The sequence below is a fragment of the Aspergillus alliaceus genome, assembly GCF_009176365.1.
Source record: "Aspergillus alliaceus strain CBS 536.65 unplaced genomic scaffold BDW43scaffold_58, whole genome shotgun sequence".
Lineage (NCBI taxonomy): Eukaryota > Fungi > Ascomycota > Eurotiomycetes > Eurotiales > Aspergillaceae > Aspergillus > Aspergillus alliaceus.
In genome coordinates this window covers 40,863-62,288 of record NW_022474741.1, presented here as the reverse complement: position 1 = coordinate 62,288, position 21,426 = coordinate 40,863, and the positions used below count along the sequence as shown (strand labels likewise).

The 21,426-nt window shown below is 46.0% G+C and overlaps 6 protein-coding genes across 6 annotated transcripts; 2 read left to right on the top strand and 4 right to left on the bottom strand.

Annotated features, from left to right (window-relative positions):
• Positions 1-4,507: 4,507 nt before the first annotated feature.
• BDW43DRAFT_289781 (tyrosinase family protein) lies at positions 4,508-6,302 on the bottom strand. The gene is made up of 4 exons (XM_032043432.1): positions 6,029-6,302; positions 5,853-5,978; positions 5,681-5,803; positions 4,508-5,629 (listed from the first exon to the last, which is right to left on the bottom strand). The coding sequence occupies exons 1-4, from the start codon at positions 6,127-6,129 to the stop codon at positions 4,924-4,926; spliced, it is 1,056 nt and encodes a 351-aa protein (XP_031895752.1). The 5' UTR covers positions 6,130-6,302; the 3' UTR covers positions 4,508-4,923.
• Positions 6,303-8,495: 2,193 nt separating this feature from the next.
• BDW43DRAFT_289779 (uncharacterized protein) lies at positions 8,496-11,208 on the bottom strand. Its single transcript, XM_032043431.1, has one exon. It carries the CDS (start codon positions 10,866-10,868, stop codon positions 8,829-8,831), a length of 2,040 nt encoding a protein of 679 aa, XP_031895751.1. The 5' UTR covers positions 10,869-11,208; the 3' UTR covers positions 8,496-8,828.
• Positions 11,209-11,791: 583 nt separating this feature from the next.
• BDW43DRAFT_315414 (uncharacterized protein) lies at positions 11,792-12,658 on the top strand (the record flags this gene model as incomplete). The annotated part of the gene is made up of 4 exons (XM_032048052.1): positions 11,792-12,012; positions 12,071-12,089; positions 12,145-12,501; positions 12,548-12,658. The coding sequence occupies 4 exons, from the start codon at positions 11,792-11,794 to the stop codon at positions 12,656-12,658; spliced, it is 708 nt and encodes a 235-aa protein (XP_031895750.1).
• A 2,345-nt stretch (positions 12,659-15,003) lies between these two features.
• On the bottom strand, positions 15,004-16,869 carry BDW43DRAFT_289778 (nitronate monooxygenase). Its single transcript, XM_032043430.1, has one exon. The coding sequence runs from the start codon at positions 16,424-16,426 to the stop codon at positions 15,323-15,325; it is 1,104 nt and encodes a 367-aa protein (XP_031895749.1). The 5' UTR covers positions 16,427-16,869; the 3' UTR covers positions 15,004-15,322.
• Positions 16,870-17,085: 216 nt separating this feature from the next.
• BDW43DRAFT_289777 (CoA-acylating methylmalonate-semialdehyde dehydrogenase) lies at positions 17,086-18,847 on the top strand. Its single transcript, XM_032043429.1, has 2 exons — positions 17,086-18,320; positions 18,383-18,847. The coding sequence occupies exons 1-2, from the start codon at positions 17,148-17,150 to the stop codon at positions 18,794-18,796; spliced, it is 1,587 nt and encodes a 528-aa protein (XP_031895748.1). The 5' UTR covers positions 17,086-17,147; the 3' UTR covers positions 18,797-18,847.
• A 345-nt stretch (positions 18,848-19,192) lies between these two features.
• Positions 19,193-20,324, bottom strand: BDW43DRAFT_315411 (sulfite reductase; the record flags this gene model as incomplete). Its single annotated transcript, XM_032048051.1, has 2 exons — positions 19,193-19,623; positions 19,676-20,324. 2 exons carry the CDS (start codon positions 20,322-20,324, stop codon positions 19,193-19,195), a joined length of 1,080 nt encoding a protein of 359 aa, XP_031895747.1.
• Positions 20,325-21,426: the final 1,102 nt, after the last annotated feature.

Genomic DNA, 21,426 nt, shown 5'->3' with positions numbered 1-21,426 from the left:
TATGATGCTTATATTATTCTGTATATACCCTTACTTTAGTAGATTAATATTATTAGAAAATATATATTCTGAAAATCTATATAAGTCTCTTACTGCTATAGATACTGCTTTAATTTTAAAAGACCTTCAATAATTTTATACTTTAGATATTATCTCTAAAGCTCTATTCAAAAAAAATTCATTATATATTAACTATTTTAATATATATAATTTCAGAAGTTATGCATTGGCATCTTCTATCCTTGAGCTGCTTTGCTCTTATTGGACTTAGTCTCTCTACAGCAATGTTCCCTCTTGAACATGATGGTATTAAATCCTCACTCATAATATAGCAATCCACAAGTTCTAATAGTAATTTTGGTTTAGACCGTGTTATACCCTACAAAGGCGAGACATGCAATACTTACAAAGACTGTGAAAGCTGCGGCTTCTACGAGCGCTGCTGTTTCAAGGGCTGGAAAAGTGGAGGTGGTGCTTGCGTTTGCGGGACCTCAGGAAGAGAACATTGTTGTGTCTAAAATATTAAAACTACCAACTTCTATTTAGTGGCGCGTCTTTTGAGTGTCATCTACATCGGAAAAAGACAGCAATGGCCAGCCAGCTTCGGGTGGCCGATATAGTGAGTTTGTGACATAAAATATAATATGCATTGTGTGATACTTCATTGATCTTGTAGTGAGACTGACATCCTCCTTGGTCTCGAGCCATTCGATCTGGCACGTTGTGCTTGGTTTGTAGATATGACTGTCACAGATTGAATAGTGATTCGACCTGATGACCGTACAGGATACCATGACCCAGGTGCATAGACAGTCAGCCACCGATGAGGAACATCAGGCCATACGACGGTTTGATTTTCAAGGGGATTCTGAATCCTTTAGGCGTGGAGCCTTCAGCTATAAATTAGCGAATCGCTAGTAGTAGTAAGAGGTCAAGAATCAGTCTCCCGTCTGAATAGTATCTACTGCCTGTCTTTGATCTTTACCTCTCCTTTAGCCTACGTATCCTTACCGAATTGACAGACCTTCTACTCTGAGTAGTAGATACCCTTGACAATGTCTATATAAACAGAGATATCTTTGTAAAGGTCTCAGTACAGTACCACAAGACTTCCTTCGAATTTGCCAAGCGACGTCCACCCAGTTATTTATCTTATATAGTGTTATAAATATACAGAAGTAGATCGTCAACAATGAGAGACATATACTCGGATGCTAGATACGAAAAAATAGTGTGCAGCTTTTCATCTGAGTCTTAGTATGCCCATTTGTCCACGTCGTTACCACAAATTAGGTAGTCTCGCTAATCTCGCTCCAGGCTGGTGCTCTTGTCAAGTGGAATTACTCTAACCTTTCCGAGGCCTGTGCTTCTCAGCAAGCTGGGTGTTGTACTCTGGTCACGCTGATCTTTCAACAACAGAGAAAGATCAAGACAGTGGCACAACATGAGTAAAGGCAGCGGATCAAGCTGGATGATTGATTTAAACAATCTTTAGACCTGGGCTTCATACTTAAACTGACGAAACACATTATATTGATACAATCCTTAAAAACAAAGGCCAGACCTCACAAGTAAGCTTGCTGTTATCTGATTAGTTCTTGTTTGTTGGTCAGCACCTTGCTTGCCTCCCCCCATATGTTCCAGAATGTCTCCTAACTGCTTTCTTGTAGTAACTGTATCATTTTAAATTGACTAGAATGGATCAAGCCTGCTTCCTTTATCTTCCTTTTCATCATTTCAGGCCCTGCAGCGTGCGCAGCACGCGTCTTACAGGTGTTTTTTTAGGAAGACCAAGCTTAGACAGCCACGAACAGTCTAGTGCATAATGCATGATAAACTACTCTCCATACGGTTTAGTGAGATATCTGTGATAGGTCTATTGTTGACAGAGTGGGTGTTCTCAGTTGGGATCCATTCTACCAACTATGCGCTGCACTCTTCCAACCACCAAGAGCGAAAAGCTTTAGAAATTACTTTTAGCAGTTTGTTGTGGACACAGACTGGGACGCACGCAATACCGTGAGGCCTGTGCCACTACAGCTGAAACGGCCTAGGGTATAACGCGTAATCCACCCTACCTCATGTGGTTTAACTTATCACGCGCTATAGAGCTATGGTTGACCAGAATCCCAAGCCGTCGTATCGGCCAACGCTGCTCCATTAGAGAATTAATGTAGCATCTAAATTACGTCCAGAAAATGTTTTAGTGAGCCCCTAATAGGCAAGCCAAGAGGTGGCTTGTCCCTTCGTCTTGTTGGTTGTATCAAATTGGCATGGCCATATCTACACCCCATTACTTTATCTAGACAGCTTTGGTCCAAATTTGACCATGTCCCCGCCATAGTCCTAGCTTTGGCCTGTATCTTGCAGCCATTGGAAGGTACCTGGATTAATATTCGGCCCAGAGACCACAAGCCCTGTACAGTATTTCCCGTCTAGTAATTTAAAACCAGGTGCAACTCCACTTCTCCCGCGAACTTTCTGGCATAGTTTTAGTGTCAGGACTATGAAAAAGGTAAGCTACTACGTTTTAACTGTAGTACAATTATAAATCTAAGATACTGAGCTGGTAATAGGATTCTCATTGCCATAAGGTCAGCTTAGCTGTACTAGCCATTGAGTCAGGGTCTGGCGGCTAGGCACGGATTGTTTTATTTCAGAGAAAGATAGATTGTTCTTATTCACTTCTGTAAATTTGAGGGCTTATGTACAAGTTGAACAACAGCTTGATTGGAAATCAATCTGATTCTGTACGGAATTTATTCCGAATATGAAGCTCTATAATTTACCTGATTGAGCCTCAACTCTCAACAGATAATATCCCGTCGTACTTCTATTCCAAATCAATTGGCCTTTCGCGCAAGAATCTAAAACTGCTCTCCGGTATGGAGGAGATACTTCGGAACTTTACCAAAGGGATCTGTAGAAAAAAGCCAGGAAAACAGCGGCCAGCGCGCTTCTTAAAGCGCCATCAAGATGATATTATCTCGCGATATACTGGAGCAATTGATCGAACAAGAAAATGAGCAGATTCAGCATATAAATACTCTTTATACTTTAATTATACAGCTGCTAAAATGGACAAATACAATATAGAACCGCAAAATATCTACAACATGGATGAGAAGGGATTTCTCATTAGAATACTGCCTAAAGACCGGAGGATCTTTTTCTAAAGCAAAATATAAGAGGGAGAGCTCTCTATAATATTTGTAAGATAGTAATTGAGAATGGATAAAAACAATTATATATATTTGCGCTGATGGAATAGCTATAGCGCCTGGTCTAATCTATCAAGTATTCTCTAGCAAAATCTAAGATTCCTGGCTTTAAAATTTTGATAAAAAGCTTTATAATTGCTTCTTTACCTCTTCAGAATCTAGATAGACAAACAATAAGCTTAGATATTAATAGCTTACTTCTGTTTTTGACTAAGAAATGAAGCCAAAGGCAAAGTACAGTTAAAGACTTTTATTTCTTGATAGCCATGGATCCCATGTCATAATGAAGTTTTTAGATTTCTGTAAAGCAAATAGGATTAATATAACTTATCTATCCCATTTAACATATTCTCTGCAGTCACTTAATGTCAGTATCTTCTCTCCGCTTGCTAAAGTATTTTCAGACAAACTGGAGTGATTCTGCATTAACCTCAATGTCTCTACAGTGTTATAAAGTGAGACTTCTTCAAGATGTTTTGGCCAGCATAGCAGAAAGCTTTAATATACAAAAATATCTAATCTAGCTTTAAAAGTACTGGAATATGGCCATTTAATCCTGAAGCTGTTCTATAACAATTCCTGTTCTCTGGAGACCAACGGCCAATATCTAGCAGTTCTTATCTCTTCTCTAAATCTGATATCACCATTAATAACTGGCATTTTATCCAGCGAATAATCAGATCTACAGTTGTCAATTACTATAATGAAAATATAAAAAAGCTTTCTTCTATAATAAACCAGCTTTCCACAGAAAATGTTCTACTAAGACTAGAGAATACTGGCCCTAAAATAGCTTTATCTAATAAGAAAATAAAGCGGCAATGTGCTAAATCTCTAGTATTTTAACTACAAGAGCCAGACAGCGGTAGTATAATTTTTTACTTACCTAAAAAAAATACAGCAAGCGCGCGAGCTTCATGCAGCGAAAGAGCAAGAAATAGAGCTTACAAAAGCTTTAAAAGAGCTAGATCAGCTTTATTAATAGCATGCTAAGAAAGAGAAACAGCAATTAGTTCTAGAGAGAAAGAAAAAGGTAAGCTGCTGATAAAGTTCTTTATAAGTACCAGACAGGAAAAAAGAAATGTTAAAGGATAGAGCAAGCTAATAAAGAGACAGCATGGCAGCTTCAAAATACCTTCAAAATACTAAAGTAAGGTCAAAAGAAGCAATCTACAATAGATACTAGTCAAAATACTACAAATATTACTTCTATAGCGCATAAAGAGTCCTCTAAGGCCTCTGTACTGTAAAGTCATCGCGGCAGGTAAATACGCCTTCTCCAGCGCTTCCACGACGCCTAAAATTTGTATATAAATACTTTGAAACCTCAAGAACAGTATATCAAAAAATCTCTTCAGAATATAAGTTTTACGTGGTTGAATAGCTTCATATGTTGCCTCGTTCTCTAGCTTCAGAGCGGGGCGTTGGTTGGTAGCGGGCGTTGGGCGGCGACTGACGTTATACTATATCAGGTGAAGTCAGAGTATCCTTTGAATGTCACCTAAGGCTTTGTATACTCCACTTGGAATTCGTTCCTTACAACGGTGATAAGAGATTACCGGTAAAGTGGTGGAGCAATCACGAATCAAAGCACCATTTTATGCGGAACGAGTCATTAGGAAGACACAACACTATCCAAAGCCAAATATGAACCATACCACCTGCGGAAAAGCTAAGAAAAAAAAGCCTAGACAAGGCTGCGTCAGGTATAGACATAGCAATATTCACAGTCCATCGAATCCATTACTTCCCTAACCCTCCTTGTACTATCCAACACCCCAAACTCCATAACCGTGTCAAGAGTCACCAACGGAGCACTCGGAGGGTCATAGATAATGGTCGTGCCATTCAAGGCATTTCGACGATTTGGACGATCCTCTCCTTGCCATAGACTCCACAACCGATCAATCATAGCATGATGAAGCATGAACATGGGATCCTGCGGCGATATAAATAAATTCGCCAGATCCCCTCCCACAGCATGGTGCCCGCCGCCATGCAAACCCATGTCATCAAACCCACTAGGCTCCATAATAGTAAGAAACTCTATAATATTGCTGGAAGCTAGTAATTGATCGACAACGGTCTGGTTATTAAATAGGGCCACAATATGTGGGTTTAAACTCCGCGTTAAGCAGCGTGGTTTATAATCGAAGGTATTGGGGGGAAGCGACGCATACGATTGTATCAAATTTTCGTCGAGTGGCGCCATGTGCACCTGGAAGTTGGCGAATGGGCCCGATTCCACACAGCCGCCCCCCGTGCCTCGCGGGAGACATACACCTTGCGAACTGCAAGTGCGTACCTCTTCTGCGGTGTAGGCCCCATTTCCGGAGAGGGACGTCGCGTTACCATTGAATAGGGGACTGCCCAACAAGTTGTATGCGTCGAGGGCCCAGTTCCAATACCTGTGCAGTAGTTTAGTGGAAGATACAGTCCAGATCGTCGAGATCACTCACGGAAGGCTGCCTCTGTACCCACATTCCTCTCGCAGCGTTGCTTCCCAGAGAAAGATGAAGTGGCGATGCCAAGGAAGCAGAAGGCCGTTTTGATGGATCCGGGTTGTGTAGTTGATATGTGTGCTGCGGATATTAGATATAGCAACTTATGGGTCTTTGAATGTTTACTTACGCAACAAAGTCGTCTAATCGGTCTCGGACCCCGGGGAATTCTTCGTTGGGGAGGGAGGACGGACGTTCGCGAAGGCAGTATATCGCATTTATATACTCCGTCCGCTCAGTATCGTCTAATTCTCTCCTGCGGTATGTTGGAAACGGGAATATCCGGATGACGACGGTGGAACATACCATTCCTTCCTTGTTACCACTTTTTCTGGGCTGCATAATCCTGCGGATGTTGAGGCAACACAAGCGACGGTCAGTATGACGAGGAAGTTGATGAGCGACATCACTCTAGCTGTTGAGGCACTGTCGATCGAAATGATATATTGGTATTATTAGGCCGAGATGGTAGATCTAATATTCTGACTGGAGGCCAGCGACTGATCGTTCTATCTTGAATGCTATATATCTGAAATGAAATTTTGTTTAGAGTAATGTTGCGTGTTAAGCAGAAATAGACTTTCCGATCGTATAATGCCGCTCCCACTTCGCGTAGACAACCGGCGATATATATATATGTTTAGGCCGGCGCTAGGCTGCTTCTGAGTAACCACTTCGTGTAGGGTATCTTGGTTAATCTGATATTTTTCTGGACACGTATTGATCCCTTGAACTATATTATATGGACCTAGCCAGTCAGGGAATGGCCCATACATTGTCCTGGTGACTTTGAGGATCAAAGGTAAGGACAATACAACTAATAAAAGTAACAGCACGCACCAGGGTATAGGCTGGCTGCAGGGTCCAAGTGGCTTTGCTATATGCCATGACTGGGCTCCCGTCCCAGGGCTCAGACGTATTTGCAACCGCGAGAGTTCAATCACTTGAGTTGTGTAACAAGCGAAATAATATCCGAGACGAAATATTGGTGTTGATTCTGCTGCGTTTATTTAAGAAAACGAGGCGTAGTGGATGCTCAGAACTTCGCTTCACCTTTGGAATCGCTGAAAGCTACATATCACGACTAAGTATCTCGGTTTCTGGAGTTTAATATGTAGTACTCGCTTGTGTTTGCAGTTCCAGTACATATACGAGGCCCTGGAAGGCAATTATGGCCCTTGCTTATGCCGTCCCAAGGTTCATGCAGGAGGTTCAGCACATGACCACGTGGCGTTCGGGATCTGATGCATGAGCTGACTCTGCGTAATTCCCTCTGCTACTCACAATGTTAGATATTGAAATACGACGAGCTTTTCTTATATGGATTAGTTACTGTCTGACACGAAGACGACGTAACGCGGTCTGTACATTGAGTTGAGCTCGAAATGGGGTGTCTGCTAGATTATTTCGATATATATCTTCATGCAAGGGCCGCTGTATCATGAGAAAGGGTGAACGTAATTGACTGATGCGGGCGACAGCTGGAGGAAAATAAATGCAATTCACTGGTTTATAATAGTACCTGATGTTATGTTGTAGGAAAGGTAAGCTTAGTCTGGTTTAATAAATATCATCTCTGTCTGGCTTGGTCAAACTTGTTTCTATCCCATTATTAGCTATCGGCGATCGGGTGTTCGATATCTGTTACACCACTGGCAAGGGTCCTGCTGCAAGCAGAAGCAACCCATGTCCATGAATCTCGTGTTCGTATAATTGTGATCCAGCGCCACAAGTGATGTTGCCTAGCTAGTCTGAAACACGATAGTAATAATTGATCGGGTAAACGCTGTCCTATTGAAGAGGGAGCGAGATATTCCGGGACCCTCCGGGGCGCAGATGGGCTGAACGTCTCGAAAGCCACGGGAACTCGAGATCGGCTTGATCCAGGGCTTCATATTGCCGCCTGTGTCCGTCGGTGGTTAGCAGCAGCATAAGGCGGGGTCTTGCGAAGCTGAATTTGTTAGCGATTACGAAGTGCGTGTTGCTTATTGGGCCGATTTCAAAGCCGTGGTGTTGATGTCGCTTTCTGGTCTTATTTGATTTGGGGTTCGTTGATTGTTTCTGGTTGTGGCTGGGAGGTTCTTATGGTTGGTTTTTTGGTGAGAGCGGTGGGGAGGATGAATTGGAACTAAGGGGGGATGGTTAGGGGTGGGGGTTGATAATGGATATTTACTGTGCGGAGGCTTTGCACTATGCGTACTTTAAGCTCGCCGTCGATATGTTCGATGACCTCTTGTTAGTCGTCATAGAGGACTAGACCGGATTTGACGACGGCGTCCAACTAGGAGAGTATGAATGATCCTTTGGTTGTGGAATTGGATTAGTCGCTTCTAGCATTATGACTGTTGTCGCTGAATTCGAGAGACGTGACTTGCTACGATGCTAGGAAGTCCAGTGTATTGGTACAGCTGGAATGATTGATAATGATGAACAGGGATGGTGAATCTAAGGTGCTGGATTAACAGGCGATAGTTAGGGCTAGACGACGAATTAGTAATGATTTGCATAGCGTCATGGAAAATGTAACTGTGTCCTTCTAGGCACTAACTCCTTGGCTGCCCAATGCCATTCTAGGTAATCTAGGGAATATAGATGTGGCTTTAGTCCTCTCGGGGTGCTTTCTAGGCAGACAAGATATTAGGACTATTTAGCAAATTAATAGTGAGTAGATAGGTTGAGTGCCAAGGAACGGAGTTACATTAGCTGTAATATTCTTGTAGACGTTGCATAAATTATTCATTTATTGATTAAAAAAGGGTAATTGGCAAAGAATGTACATTTAGCTCTACCTGTGTTCAGATTGAGCATATTGAATTTGAATAATCATGGTAGAACAGGTAATGGCCCCTCGCGGGTATTACGACCAAACGGACAGCAGCCAAGCAGGCGCACCGAGAGAATCTTCAGTTTCTTTCATTGTTTCTATATCTAATTCTCATTTCACATGTCGTAACTCATAAATACGCAGGACTTTCGTGAGTTTCGTCAACCAGGCGATGATCTCTGCCAGCAGAAATCGCGCCCTATGTCCGCCGCCACAGCGCTCTTTAAAGGTGCAGCTGTCGTGAATAGTGCCCCGGCAGATGAAAGTATGGAGAGCGTGGGATCAACCTCGATACGAGGAGGTGATTTGGTCACCAAACATGGAAGATGAGGAGCAGTCAGTCGAGAGGTTGGTACCCCAATCCGTCGAAAGGCTGGGTACAGAAGCCCCAGACACATGGTCACTGGCATTAGCGTGACTGTTGGCAATTTTATCTGCTAGATGAGGCACATTGGAATACGTAAGGCCCTGGGTTTCCCAGTTTGAGGAGTGAAGCTTCCGTAATTCACGACTGTAGATCGTTCTCGCCGTGGTATTGGTCTCAAGAGGAGGCAGTTGAAGACCTCCGTTGAGAGCGAAGGGAGGCTGCATGCCAAGGTTGTCTAACTGGATAAAGTCGGAGTCTGGAACAGCCTCCAGTCCATTGTCTCGCTTCAAAAAGCTCAACCAGACAGGATTGTCCGCACAAGTCTGGTTCCATGGATCATCGCAGCCGTAGATGACAACGCGAGCATGGTCCTGCATCATGGCGTCTGTGGGGATGACACCGATCTCCAATTGCCGCTTGATATAAGCAGTGAGTTCTTGTTGTAAACGACGCCATGAGTTGGCGTCTTCTTGATCTTGAAGCATGGGCTGATTAGACTCCATACTCAACTCAAGGTCATTCGTGGCATTAGCGGTGTATGGGTTCATGGTCAATCGCTCTTGACCGTTCAAATATGGTGGCATGGCGTTTGCGACCCGACTCTGCACGGAGGGCTCAAATCCCCAATCCCCTTGCCATTGGCGCATGTCTGCGCCGTTTTTGAAATGTTCCGCAAGGTGAGCGACGCGCCCATCCCAGGTGCTTAAGCCGGCGTCGCAAAAACCACATCGTGATTTGATGTCAGTTATGCTACTCTTCCAACTCCCCATAGAGGCATGATTAAATTTGACATTATGCACGAATCGCAAATGCTGGTTGAGATGATCTTTCCGGTAAAAGGTCCGTTCACGCGGGTCCTTCTCCTGGCAGGAAAGGTAGTTGTGAGAGTGTAGATGGTTGTTATCTGCATCAGGTACCAGACAAAATGCGCATACAGTCTTCCCATTCAACGGGACGATGCCTCCAAAGGGCGAGCAATTCCACGTCTCAAGGGGAAGGTGCAATGACTTCTCATGCCGTTGCCAGTCATATTTGGTGGAAAAGGAGTCGGCACAGAATGTACATTGAAACCTACGGTAAGCTCGGGTCTTATTCTGGGCGAACGTATTGGCAAAATTGGTGGGTTTGCGATGTTGTCGGCGTCGTCGGCCCTTTCGCTTCTCTGGTCCCATACCCGCCGATGAACCGTGCGAAAATGCAGATTTTGAAGAAAAGTTGGAAGTAGACGACCTTCCAGTGTCCACACTGCTCACCGATGGGGCAGGGAAAACACCCGAAATATCACAGCTTGAGTCTTCAGTGAGTCCATGTTCCGAAGAATGCGAGCTCAAATGACTCGTATGAGGGGGTAATATCGGGTGGGACTCGGACGGCCGTTCCGATAAAGCCCGAATAATGTTGATGGTTGCAGCAGGTTCGTTTTCAGGCGGCGAGTATTTCCAACGCTCGAGGGGCGTCATCAGTGATATACTGTGCTGGCCGGGAATATTGATGGCACCTATTGGACTAGGGCTGGGACCGCATGGAGGCGCGGAGCGGACCTTGTCACGACGCCTAGCATTTGCAAACCAGGTGCGGATTTGCATTGACTTCAATCCTGTTTGTCGCTTCAGGTCGCGCATTTCTTCCTCCGTTGGGTAGGGATATTCAATGTGTTCATTAAACCATGTTTTTAGAATGCGGACCGTCTCCCGTGAGAAGCGAGCACTGCCCGTCCTATGATTCGAGTCATGACTGTCCAACGCAACGGGCGCCGACAGTTTTTCAATCACTGTCTCGGACAGGTCTCCGGTGCGCGTTCTGTCTTTACAGTCTGAAAATTGATCTAGCGTTAGAAGGTTGAGATCGGCTACAACATCCACGCCATTCATTTCTGGATATTCAGAAACACAATTTCTCCTCCTTTTCTCGGAGAAAAGGCCGGAAGAGGCTCCATCAAAATCGAAGTACTCCATCCAGGGCGGAACTGTGCCTGAGCGATGAGCCTATAGACTAGAGCTGATTAGGTACCACGAGATTGATCGAAGAATAAACTGAGAAGACAGCAATTCTGAGTCCGAAAATCTAAAAGCAGTGAAATGATAGGGAAGAACAAATTCTTGAGTTCAACATGAAAGAACAGTTGGAATAATGATTGCAGATTGACGGAAAGGGTCGGAGATAATCGGAAGTACGGGTCCAGAATAGGTACCCCTTTTCGTTAGAGGCCCGTTTCTTGTCAAGGGACACACGGGGCGACAGAACTCGTGTGTGGTCAAACGGTACATCAGAATTGAGGTTTGGGGCCAGGTGAAGGAGGGAAAATGGAATATGGAGAGTTGAGTTGGTGGAGAAAATCCCACGCCTTAATGTCGACAAGGACCACGCCTTGCTTATCTGGGACTAGCGTCCCCAAGTTTTTATATCGCGAACCCTAAATTCTTCTCTTTTTCCAAGTGGCAAGCGGCATTGCTTATTCATATATCCATCCTATTTGTAGGTTTAAGTATAAATAGTTATTTATACTTAGTTTAAATAGCTCCACATTGGCATACACTTAGATTTCACATTATAAAGAGTAGTCATCAACTACACTCTCATGAGGATTTCATACTTCCCAGTCAGACCCAATATCGTAAAACTTATACGCATATATATATATATATCCATAAATTGAGCAAGCTTGTAATAATTTACATTGAACATCTTGCGAATATTCGTTCCTATTGCGTGGTGGAATTATTGACCTTGTCGTTCCTAAGGCGTGGTGGAATCGATTGTTCGGGACAAGACCGAAACTAGGGTCCGCACCCCGCAACCAGAATATCTACGTAAACCACTACTTCAACTAGCTATTCTCGATAATCATAGATTCCCCAACTACTCAATCAACAGAATAATGGACAAAACAACGCGCAATGTTCGACACCAGCTCTTTCAAATCTATTTAAAGGAGTGTCGACCACCTACCGTTATCGAATTGGCCACAGAATGCGGCCTCAACACAACTGAAATACATCAGATTCTGGACCGACTCGAGGAACTGCATCATATCGTGCAATACAAGCACCAGTCACGCTCTCCAACGCCAATCGCAATGGCTCATCCGTTCTCCCATTTGTGAGTTCCCTAGCTCGAGACATTCAGGGAGCTTCGCTGCTGATATGGTAACACTAAGGCCAACACCATTCGTAGTGGTAAGCGCAGCCATTCACAATAATTACGCACCTTTACTTACAGTAACACTCATAGTCTCAAGGCAGTAGACGCTGGTGGGCTAATTGCGTGTGGTGCGCATTCGGGTTGGCTGCGATGCTGTCGCCCCTGAAAACAACCATCTCGACTCGGTCAGGTTCCATTGGTACCGAATTGGAATTTACCATCCAGGATGACCAGGTTACCTGTATGAGGCATGATGGTGAGCTCGACGTGGATAACTGCCATTGTCACTTTTCTATTCCCCCGGTTAAGTGGTGGGGAGACGTGCGGTTTGCTTGCACTACGATTCAAATATTTGCAACCAAACAGGAGGCGTTGGAGTGGCCTCAGAAGTACGGCTTCTACTCTGGTGAAATTATGACTCTGAAAACACTGTGGCTTCTGTCTAAGGTAATCACAACGAACTGTGACTTATGTGCGTGGCTGATATGATTAGGCATGGTATCATGACAAGCACACGTATGGCTATGACAGAATGACCGCGGAAGAGGTTGAAACTTTGTTTAATCAGCTAGGGATGACTTCGGACTTTTGGAAAGCTCGGTAATAGTCATCATAGTGGTTTCGTACAGGGGCATGAAAGATGGACATTTGGACGTTCAAAAATAAGCTGACATTACCAATCATCGACATTCAATCGTTCGCTTTTAGTCAGACGCACAGAAATGTATCTATTTTAAAAGTAGCTTGAACACACCCTAAATATAATAAGGAGAGAGGAATGATACATATATGGTCTTTGGGCCGTGGCTCAAAAGCAGTAGATAATAAATGTGCCTCGCATGGGGGCGCCAAAAAATATCAAATTAATAAGGCCGATGCTGACCCCAAATCAAAATACTGGGAATAAAATGCAGAGATGAAGTTACCTCATTGATCACTTTAAGTAAAGGGAGAGATAATCTTTGTGACCCTAGAGAGGTGGGCTGGTCATATAGATTGGTAGTTCGAGTAGAGGTAGAGTTCAATTTATAATGACCTATGAGAATATCATTGTTGGTTCTTGTGTTACAATTTTAACATAGCTAGTTAATCAATGTCTCGATCTGAGCCTCTCATAACGCTTAAGTGGTTCAAGGACCCCGCTTTTAACAGATCAGCAAGTCTCAGAATCTCCATCTAGACCTTATATACAACAGCCTTAAGAATAGAGTATGGTTTAATGATATTGACCACGGAGACGAGGCTGGCCCGTTCATCCTGTTTCCCTCCCATCCACGCTTGCATCTTCAACATGGACGGCCGCCTGCTCAACTTCACGCCGAGGATATCTACACGCTATGCGCCGACAACGTGCCCCTAAAGTACGGTCGCCCCGCGCCTCCCTTAGTCCATAAAGACCCAACTGATGGGTGTTCCTGGGAGCTTTCATGGCAAGGACTTCCATAGCTGGACTCAGCTTCCTATTACCTGAGAACAATTTGCAGAGGAGCAAAGTGAACAACAGGAACTTCAGTTTCCTGAATGCGAAGCTCTTTCCGGCACGGCGTAACTGCTTTTAAGCTTGAAGAAAGCTTCTAATACTAACGGCCTATCGATTGAGATCGCGCTGGCGTCCAGCAGTGAGAAATATAACTATGACCTGAAGGTCGGAAAACCTCGGACGAAGAAATTGCTAGGACTTATCCCTGAGAAGCACCGTGTCCTAAGTGACGATCCAAGGGTTCGGAAGGGACGGGGGAAGCCAGCGCCGGATATTTACCTCGTCGCGTTGCAAGAGATAAATTGCCAGTTACCAAAAGGCTCTAACATTACACCAGAGGCATGTCTAGTTTGAGGATAGCTTACCGGGTGTAGAGGCGGTACGACGGGCAGGTATGAGGGTTTTGTAGGTTCTTCATCTCGGATTGTTCGCGGAGATGAAGGAAAAGGAGAAGGATATACTAGTTGGAAGAACGGGGCTGGTGAAAATTGGGAATGGAGAGCAGCTTGGAGCTGTTGATGATGGCTGGGGAGAGTACAATCCGACGCTAGATAACTTCCCTATGAGAGATATGAGATTAAGGACTAAAGATTGTACGGCTCCGAATCAACCCTGACCTACATAATGATCAGAAACAGATGGAGAAGATACTCCTCAGCCAGTGTTATCAGTATAATCCTTCCCAGCTTTCTTATCTATCCTTCGGCTGGCAGTAAGTAATGATACCCGCTATAACCTATAAGAATCCTTCGAGTTGAAATAGCACATGGGGGTATGTGTATTGTCGGGCAGTCGGCTTCCAGATCCTCTTAGGGCGAAGCCATTATATGATCTCCTAAGTTGGATGGCAAGTTTAATGAGGGGGGTTCTCATCACTAGCATTATCTAGATCCATAGTGAGCTTAGGCAACCTATCGATATGCTGGCATTGAAGTGTTATCAGTTCTGGGCTATGTCTCTCCGCAATATCCGCGGGCATCGAGTCCTCCGTGATATGACTAGACCCCCGTTGAAGATAAGGATTACGTTCATGGTCGGTCGGAGGTTGCGGGCAGGGGTTTGAATAGACTTCCTGCATCGATACTCGGAGAGGATCCGTTCTATTTCAGCCAAACGATCTTTGTTGGTGTACATGAACCTGCCCAAAATGGGCAGGCCTCTTCCCGCCTGGAAGGTGAATCACCCGCTGTTCTTCGAATTACCGTCACGACAACTGGATCATGGATCTCAACGGTTATCTACACTAACACCATCATTAGCATATACTGTAGATGATATGTCTAAGCCACAAATGATGGCTGGGTTTCTGCAGAAAGAAGAGGATTTTTTGTATGCAAATATCGACTTTGATAAGCTGCAAGCGCATTGAGGGCAAGTAGTATCACGATGCCGTGGGGGGTTATCAGAGGTTGCACGCCTTTACACTGGAGGTCTATCGGTCTCGGTGTTTTGAATAGAGAGCCTCTAGGCCTGGATTGAGGACATAAAGTACATGATAAATGCTTCGGGCCATTTTGGTTGTATGAGTCTCAGGACGAGTGATTCAACCATTGCTATTTCTGACTTACTATTTCGTATACTTAGTGGACTGATTGAAAAGTGCCTATGCAAAATTACCCAGTACCTGCGGAATTATATTCGAAATCTGTCAGTACTAAAGCCAACAGCCTGTTCCATCCAACAAGACACGCTTCCCATACAATACTTCACATAGTGATATAAATCAACATGCTAAAATACTATTGCTAATGAACACTTGATGCTGCTACTAATGGGCTCCACCATGTATCACAATTTCGACCGATGTAGAGCTTTTCCCAGAATCTGATTAGCCTCTTCTCGGATAGAGATAACAATCTCCCTCGCCGGCATGACCCTTTTGACCAAGCCAACACCTGTCCCAGCATAAGTAGTAAGTCTACCTTCCGGTCCATATCCCCGATCTCCCTTCTCCAACTCCTCCAGATAAAGCTCCCGATTCTCGTCCTCACCGAGACCATCAACCGCCTCTGTATACGTCCGGTTAATAAGCCCCCGCCCGTCGTATGAATCCGGCCACCCATGTATATCGCGCACTTTATCATATATCGTCGTCCGAACCGTACTCACCCCGCCATCCGACGCCCTCAAAACCTCCTTCTGATATCCCTCCGCAATAAGCGACTCAGGGCTGGCCAGAAATCTAGTTCCCAGGACACACCCCTCAGCACCGAGCATAATCGCAGCAGCGACGCCCCGTCCGTCGCTGATACCTCCGGTTGCGACCAGTCGGATAGGGTTCCGGGCTTTCGGCCGAAGTTCCCGAAGCTTATCATGTACCTCAGGGACAAGCGAAACGATACTCGCCCCGCGCGCTAGCGAATGCCCGCCCGCGTCACAGCCCTGCACGACAAGGACATCCGGCGCGACGTGAGTGACCACTTCGACAGCGTCTGCCACTGAGCCGATTTGTACCCAGATCTTGGTCCTCTGAGACGTAGCAGCCCTGATCTCGGTCGCCCAGGTGGCGAGGTCATGGAAGCCCGTTGGAGGAGCGAACAGCCAGACAGCACAGGGGCAGTACTTTCGTAACGCGGGTATGGCTGTCTTGAGGGAGGCACTCCAGGTTATGAATCCTACTCCGACAGGGAGGATAGTTGGATCGGCTGGATTGGCTTGTGCTGGGGTGAGTGTGTTGTCGCCTTTTTTGAGAAGTTGGGTGGCTCCTTCGAGCAGGTCTTCGAGGTTATCGCTTGTGTATCCTGCTGCGATGAAGCCTAGGCCGCCGCCTTTGGAAACAGCTACTGCCAGCTCAGGCTTCGCGACTTTGGCCATCGGTGCTGAGGCGATGAGTGGAGAGGAGGTCCAGGGGTAGTCTTTGTCTAGACTGCTTGCAAATTGGTGGAACGCCATGATGGATAGTATGACTTGTTTTGCGCACGGTAGAAAAAGAGACAAGGGAAGAATTAATGGATAGTTACATTTGCAGACTGGAGGATGTGTATCGCCACACGATAATTTATCCTATCGCCAGGAGATCCCCTGCATTCTTATGGCGTCATGTAATCACAAGGCAAGAGGAGATTTCCGCGGCATTCGCCCGTTACCCCGGATATCGACTCCACCGGTTCCCCGCTCGCGCACAAGGGTATGGGAAAGTGGGGAGGATCCTTTGGAAGACGCAGTAAGCACTTTATTCATCCAGTTTGACGCACGGTGAGGTGTTTGCGGCATGGACTTAGGTTCGCCCCGTCCGCAATATCCGTCGGTATTGGCTTTGACGTATCTGGACGGATCTTGGCCGTTGTATCCGATTCGGCGACCTGTATGGGAGTTCCAAGCTGGGAGAATGTTCTTTATTACGAAGTTGTTTGCTATACTTGGCCGCCAGTCAAGGGTAAGCATGGCTTTGGTCCGCGGCCCGCAATATCCGAGATAGATTCCCATGTTATCAGACGAGGAGATTAGCTATGTTAGACACCAATAGGCACACCGATAACGGGCTCTGGCCACTTATTTAACTGGTCGTCGCGACGCGAGAATTAATAGACCGGGACCTGAGTTGTAGATACGTTGACTCTCAGTTCTTTCGTTTTGCTAGATCAGGACAAACATAGCCAACGCCCTTCTTATCATGGCTACCAAGACAAACAGTCGCCCAGCGACAACCTCTGCTGCTTCAACAGCTACCAACTTCCCCAAGACTCATGAACGGATACCTAACCCTATCGATACAGCCAACTTCATCGACAACGAGTTCATCACCTCCAACACAGTCCAATGGATCGACCTACACGACCCAGCAACAAACAATGTCGTCACACGCGTCCCTCAAAGCACTGATGAAGAGCTTCGCGCCGCCGTCATATCAGCCCAGAAGGCCTTCCCAGCATGGCGGGCAACAAGCATCATCGCAAAACAGCGCATCCTATTCAACTTCGTGCACCTCATCCGCAAAAACTGGGATCGTCTAGCTGCATCAATCACCCTTGAACAAGGGAAAACCTTCAAGGATGCAAAAGGCGACGTTCTCCGCGGTCTTCAGGTAGCCGAGACAACCTGCGGAATTACTACCCAGTTGACCGGCGAAGTCCTCGAAATTTCTAAAGATATAGAAACGAGAAGCTATCGCGAGCCATTAGGCGTTGTGGCTGCCATTTGCCCTTTCAATTTTCCAGCTATGATCCCGTTATGGTGTATTCCTATCGCGACGGTGACGGGTAACTGTCTGATTCTGAAACCCTCCGAGCGTGTCCCCGGCGCGGCTATGATCCTGGCAGAGCTAGCCCGCGAAGCTGGGTTCCCAAAGGGAGTTCTGAACATTATACATGGCAGCGCGAGGGCAGTTAACTTTATCTTGGATGAGCCCGCCATTCGAGCCGTTAGTTTCGTGGGTAGTAATCGCGCCGGTGAGTATATCTATAGCCGCGGCTCGGCGAACGGGAAGCGTGTGCAGGCGAACCTTGGCGCTAAGAACCATGCGATCCTACTCCCAGACGCTAAGAAGGAGCAGGCTTTGAGTGCTATTGTTGGGGCGGCATTTGGAGCGGCGGGTCAGCGCTGCATGGCGCTTAGTGTCCTTGTAATGGTTGGTGAGACTGAGACATGGTTGCCGGACTTGATTAAAAGGGCCAAAGGGCTTGTTGTTTCGGGGGGCTTCGAGGAGGATTGTGATGTTGGGCCTGTTATCAGCCCTGCTAGTAAGAAACGGATTGAAGGACTCATTACATCTGCTCGCGAAGAAGGGGCTTCGATTCTTCTAGATGGGAGAGGGTATGCGCCTGCGAAATATCCGAAAGGGAACTTTGTGAGCGATGTCCACTGAAATTTATGTGTTCACGTTAAGCTAATGGAGGCAATATCGTGTAGGTTGGACCGACTATCATCAATAACGTCACTACAGCCATGCAATGTTACAAAGAGGAGATATTCGGGCCAGTACTTGTCTGCATTTCTGTCAAGACGCTGCAGGACGCTATCCAACTTGTGAACGCAAATGAATACGGAAACGGAGCGGCCATTTTCACCCAGTCTGGTTCCGTGGCATCATTCTTTCAGAAGAACATCGAGGCTGGCCAGGTAGGTATTAATGTACCTATTCCCGTGCCATTGCCTATGTTTTCCTTCACCGGGAACAAAAAGAGTATCGCTGGAGGTGGAGCAAATACCTTTTATGGAAAGCCTGGTCTTAACTTCTTTACGCAGCAGAAGACCGTGACCAGCCTTTGGCGGAATGACAAGGCTGATGTCACGAAGCAGGTTGTGATGCCTTCCCATTTATAAACTATTAAAGGTTTAGGAGAGGGAATTAGGAGGCCAAGTGGGAGAGTGTCATGTGAACGATATACAGAGGTGTACTATCAAAAATAAATGCTATCCAGTTCGAGTTCAAATACACAAATCGTAGCGTGCTATACAGTTCATGTTCGCTATTTGCTCTTCGAGTCTAGCCCTCCTAATGCAATAGTCCCGAAATGTATATATTTTTCTGTAAACCTTGGGAAAGCTATTGATGAAGGTACTGCGTCAAAAGGCTCCTGTCTCAAACAAAGTCACCTTTCGGGCAATGCAAAATTGTGCTGATATCCTATGAGCCGAACAAGAGGAACCATAAACAAGTAAATTCCAAGAGAAATTACAGAGTCAATGGTTTCAGTAGGGATACCATGTTTTACATATTTACTTCACTTGATCTGCCGCAGATACCTGTATAGCTACGGTAGAGACCTGATTACGTCTATTACACATAGGTTGCTGCTGTCCACAATTATCTGTCGCCCGCGCAATGATATTGTGGAGACTGACATTGTGAAAGACAACAGGATGCTGAAACAACTGCCACTCGAACTCCTTCCGCGGAGCAACCTGCGCATCGCGCCAGAAACTTTCGCCATCAATGCTAATCTCCACTCGAGCTATCTCCTCACATGCCCAAGCGCGACCTATAATAGTAACCTCGTGTCCGCAAGGTATAACCTCATCAGGTCGAGGCCGAACGATAATAGAGTTCGGCTCGACATTCCACACCGGCCGTTTCCGTTTACCATCCGGATCATTTGGGTCAATCTCATTATAAAATATAGTAGTGTATGGTCCATCTGCTCGTCGATCTTGGAGAGAGATATGACAGATCCATTTTGTAGAGTTAGTACCGAAACCAACCCGGAACAACCAGGCGGACGGGCCCTCCGCGCTCCTTATCTAAAGGAGCACCATTGATTTCAAACGCCAACAGCACCTCAGGGGCTGTCGCCTTCTCCTGGGGCAGATCCTTCTGATACCGGTCTGCCCAGACATCGGCGAAGACGCCGGAATCGAGACCTTCGGACCAGACGTACGACGCGGAATCGTTGGGTTGTGCTACCTGGAGCAATGCGTGTAGCGATACTCCCGTCCAGCGGACATTACCGACCCGCCGGACAGGGTTTGTAGGGGTGAAAATGGGACTGCTGTAGCATTCGTGGAACGTGGTGATGGATGTCCGTGGCATGCTTAGTAGTTGGGAGAGATTAAGCATGAATACATGATAGACCATCTCGTCAAGGATGAGGCGCCATTGGGTGTGGTCGACTACTGCTGCACCCATGTGAATCGTCTGGAATAATTGGGCGTCTGGCGTGATATCTTTATCAAGGTCGTGGGGCTTGGGGGGATGTCGGATGAAGAATCCCTTGGGGCGCACGTCGACCAGCTCTTTTCGTTCGGAATCTGTTTGGTAGTCGACCTGGCTCAGGGGGGTAACGTGTTGTCGATATGCATCAACATCCTTCTCGCTGATCTGTTTCCACCTGGAAGATAAGTTGCCTAGCATGAGTGTAGTTGATTTAGTCGACACGTGGAGGTTCGTGTGAGACACATTCAGGAAGATGAGGTCGAAGGTTCCTCAGCGCCGTAAAGGAAAGAGACTAAAGAGACTCAATCAAATACTGAAGCAGCTGGGTACAGGGGAACACAAAACCGCAACACACTTCACAAAGTTAGTTCTTGGTGTAAAGTGTCCAAAGCACCGCTCTAAGACGTAGCTCTATGAAATACAAGGGTTGATAAGCTGGTGGGATTTCTCCACAGGAGGAGGCACTGCTTACCGCCCAGGGCTACTAGTCGAGAAGCCCCATTGGTAAATACTCGGTCGGTTATGGATGCACTGATCTAGTGCTGCCATTAACTCTAATATCACTGAGGCGTAGGGCTTCTAGTCTGTGTACCCCACACCCCATGCGAACCCACAGCGGCGTGGAAGTAGTTGACCTTACCTCACATGTGTCGACTTGAAGCTGTATTCCAAAATCCCCGCAAGCCGCGGAGATATCTACCCCTCATGACCAATGGATGCCTTTCTTCTGCCTATTATACATGGTTTCCTCTTCGATCGGCAATCATGTATCTCGATTTCCTATTTTCTATACTTGGTCTCCATTAGGCCTATTCTAGGCACCAAACATTATTATATTCGAGGTTTTTCTAAGGGTCGCAGCTTTATGCTATCGAATTTGATGACGAGGTTTTCAGCCTGACGGTCGTCAATAACATTACGACTGCCAGTTCCGGTGGATCCAAGTGGATCGCGGTGCATGTATGTCATTGTTCTGACTTTGGTTGTTACTGGGACAGATGTATCGCATCTAGGAGCGACGAAAGAATATCTATGTTGCTTCCGGCGCCTCCTAAAATAGCTATGCAATCTCTGGCGACTTCGGACTCATCACCATATCTGACACCTGCCCGTCAATCCTGTCTACCGAACTGTAGATATATTGGGGCTAACGAAGAGCTCAGGTGGTAATCTCAACTACATTGCCCCGTCGTCTTCATCACCATACACAGTCTTCGGCGCACCATACAGTGCCCGCTGTTCCGGGAGCAATCACTGTAGACCGAGCTGGTGCACTCGAAATCATCGTGGGGACTACCAC

Bases quoted from the DNA above. Each gene is read 5' to 3' on its own strand.
- BDW43DRAFT_289781 (XM_032043432.1), bottom strand. From the start codon at position 6,129: ATGTCGCTCATCAACTTCCTCGTCATACTGACCGTCGCTTGTGTTGCC. The intron at 5,804-5,852 runs GTAAGTAAACAT...TAATATCCGCAG, and splicing joins CGATTAGACGACTTTGTTGC to CACACATATCAACTACACAA. The intron at 5,630-5,680 runs GTGAGTGATCTC...ACTACTGCACAG, and splicing joins GGGTACAGAGGCAGCCTTCC to GTATTGGAACTGGGCCCTCG.
- BDW43DRAFT_289779 (XM_032043431.1), bottom strand. From the start codon at position 10,868: ATGGAGTACTTCGATTTTGATGGAGCCTCTTCCGGCCTTTTCTCCGAG.
- BDW43DRAFT_289778 (XM_032043430.1), bottom strand. From the start codon at position 16,426: ATGGCGTTCCACCAATTTGCAAGCAGTCTAGACAAAGACTACCCCTGG.
- BDW43DRAFT_289777 (XM_032043429.1), top strand. From the start codon at position 17,148: ATGGCTACCAAGACAAACAGTCGCCCAGCGACAACCTCTGCTGCTTCA. The intron at 18,321-18,382 runs GTGAGCGATGTC...AATATCGTGTAG, and splicing joins AATATCCGAAAGGGAACTTT to GTTGGACCGACTATCATCAA.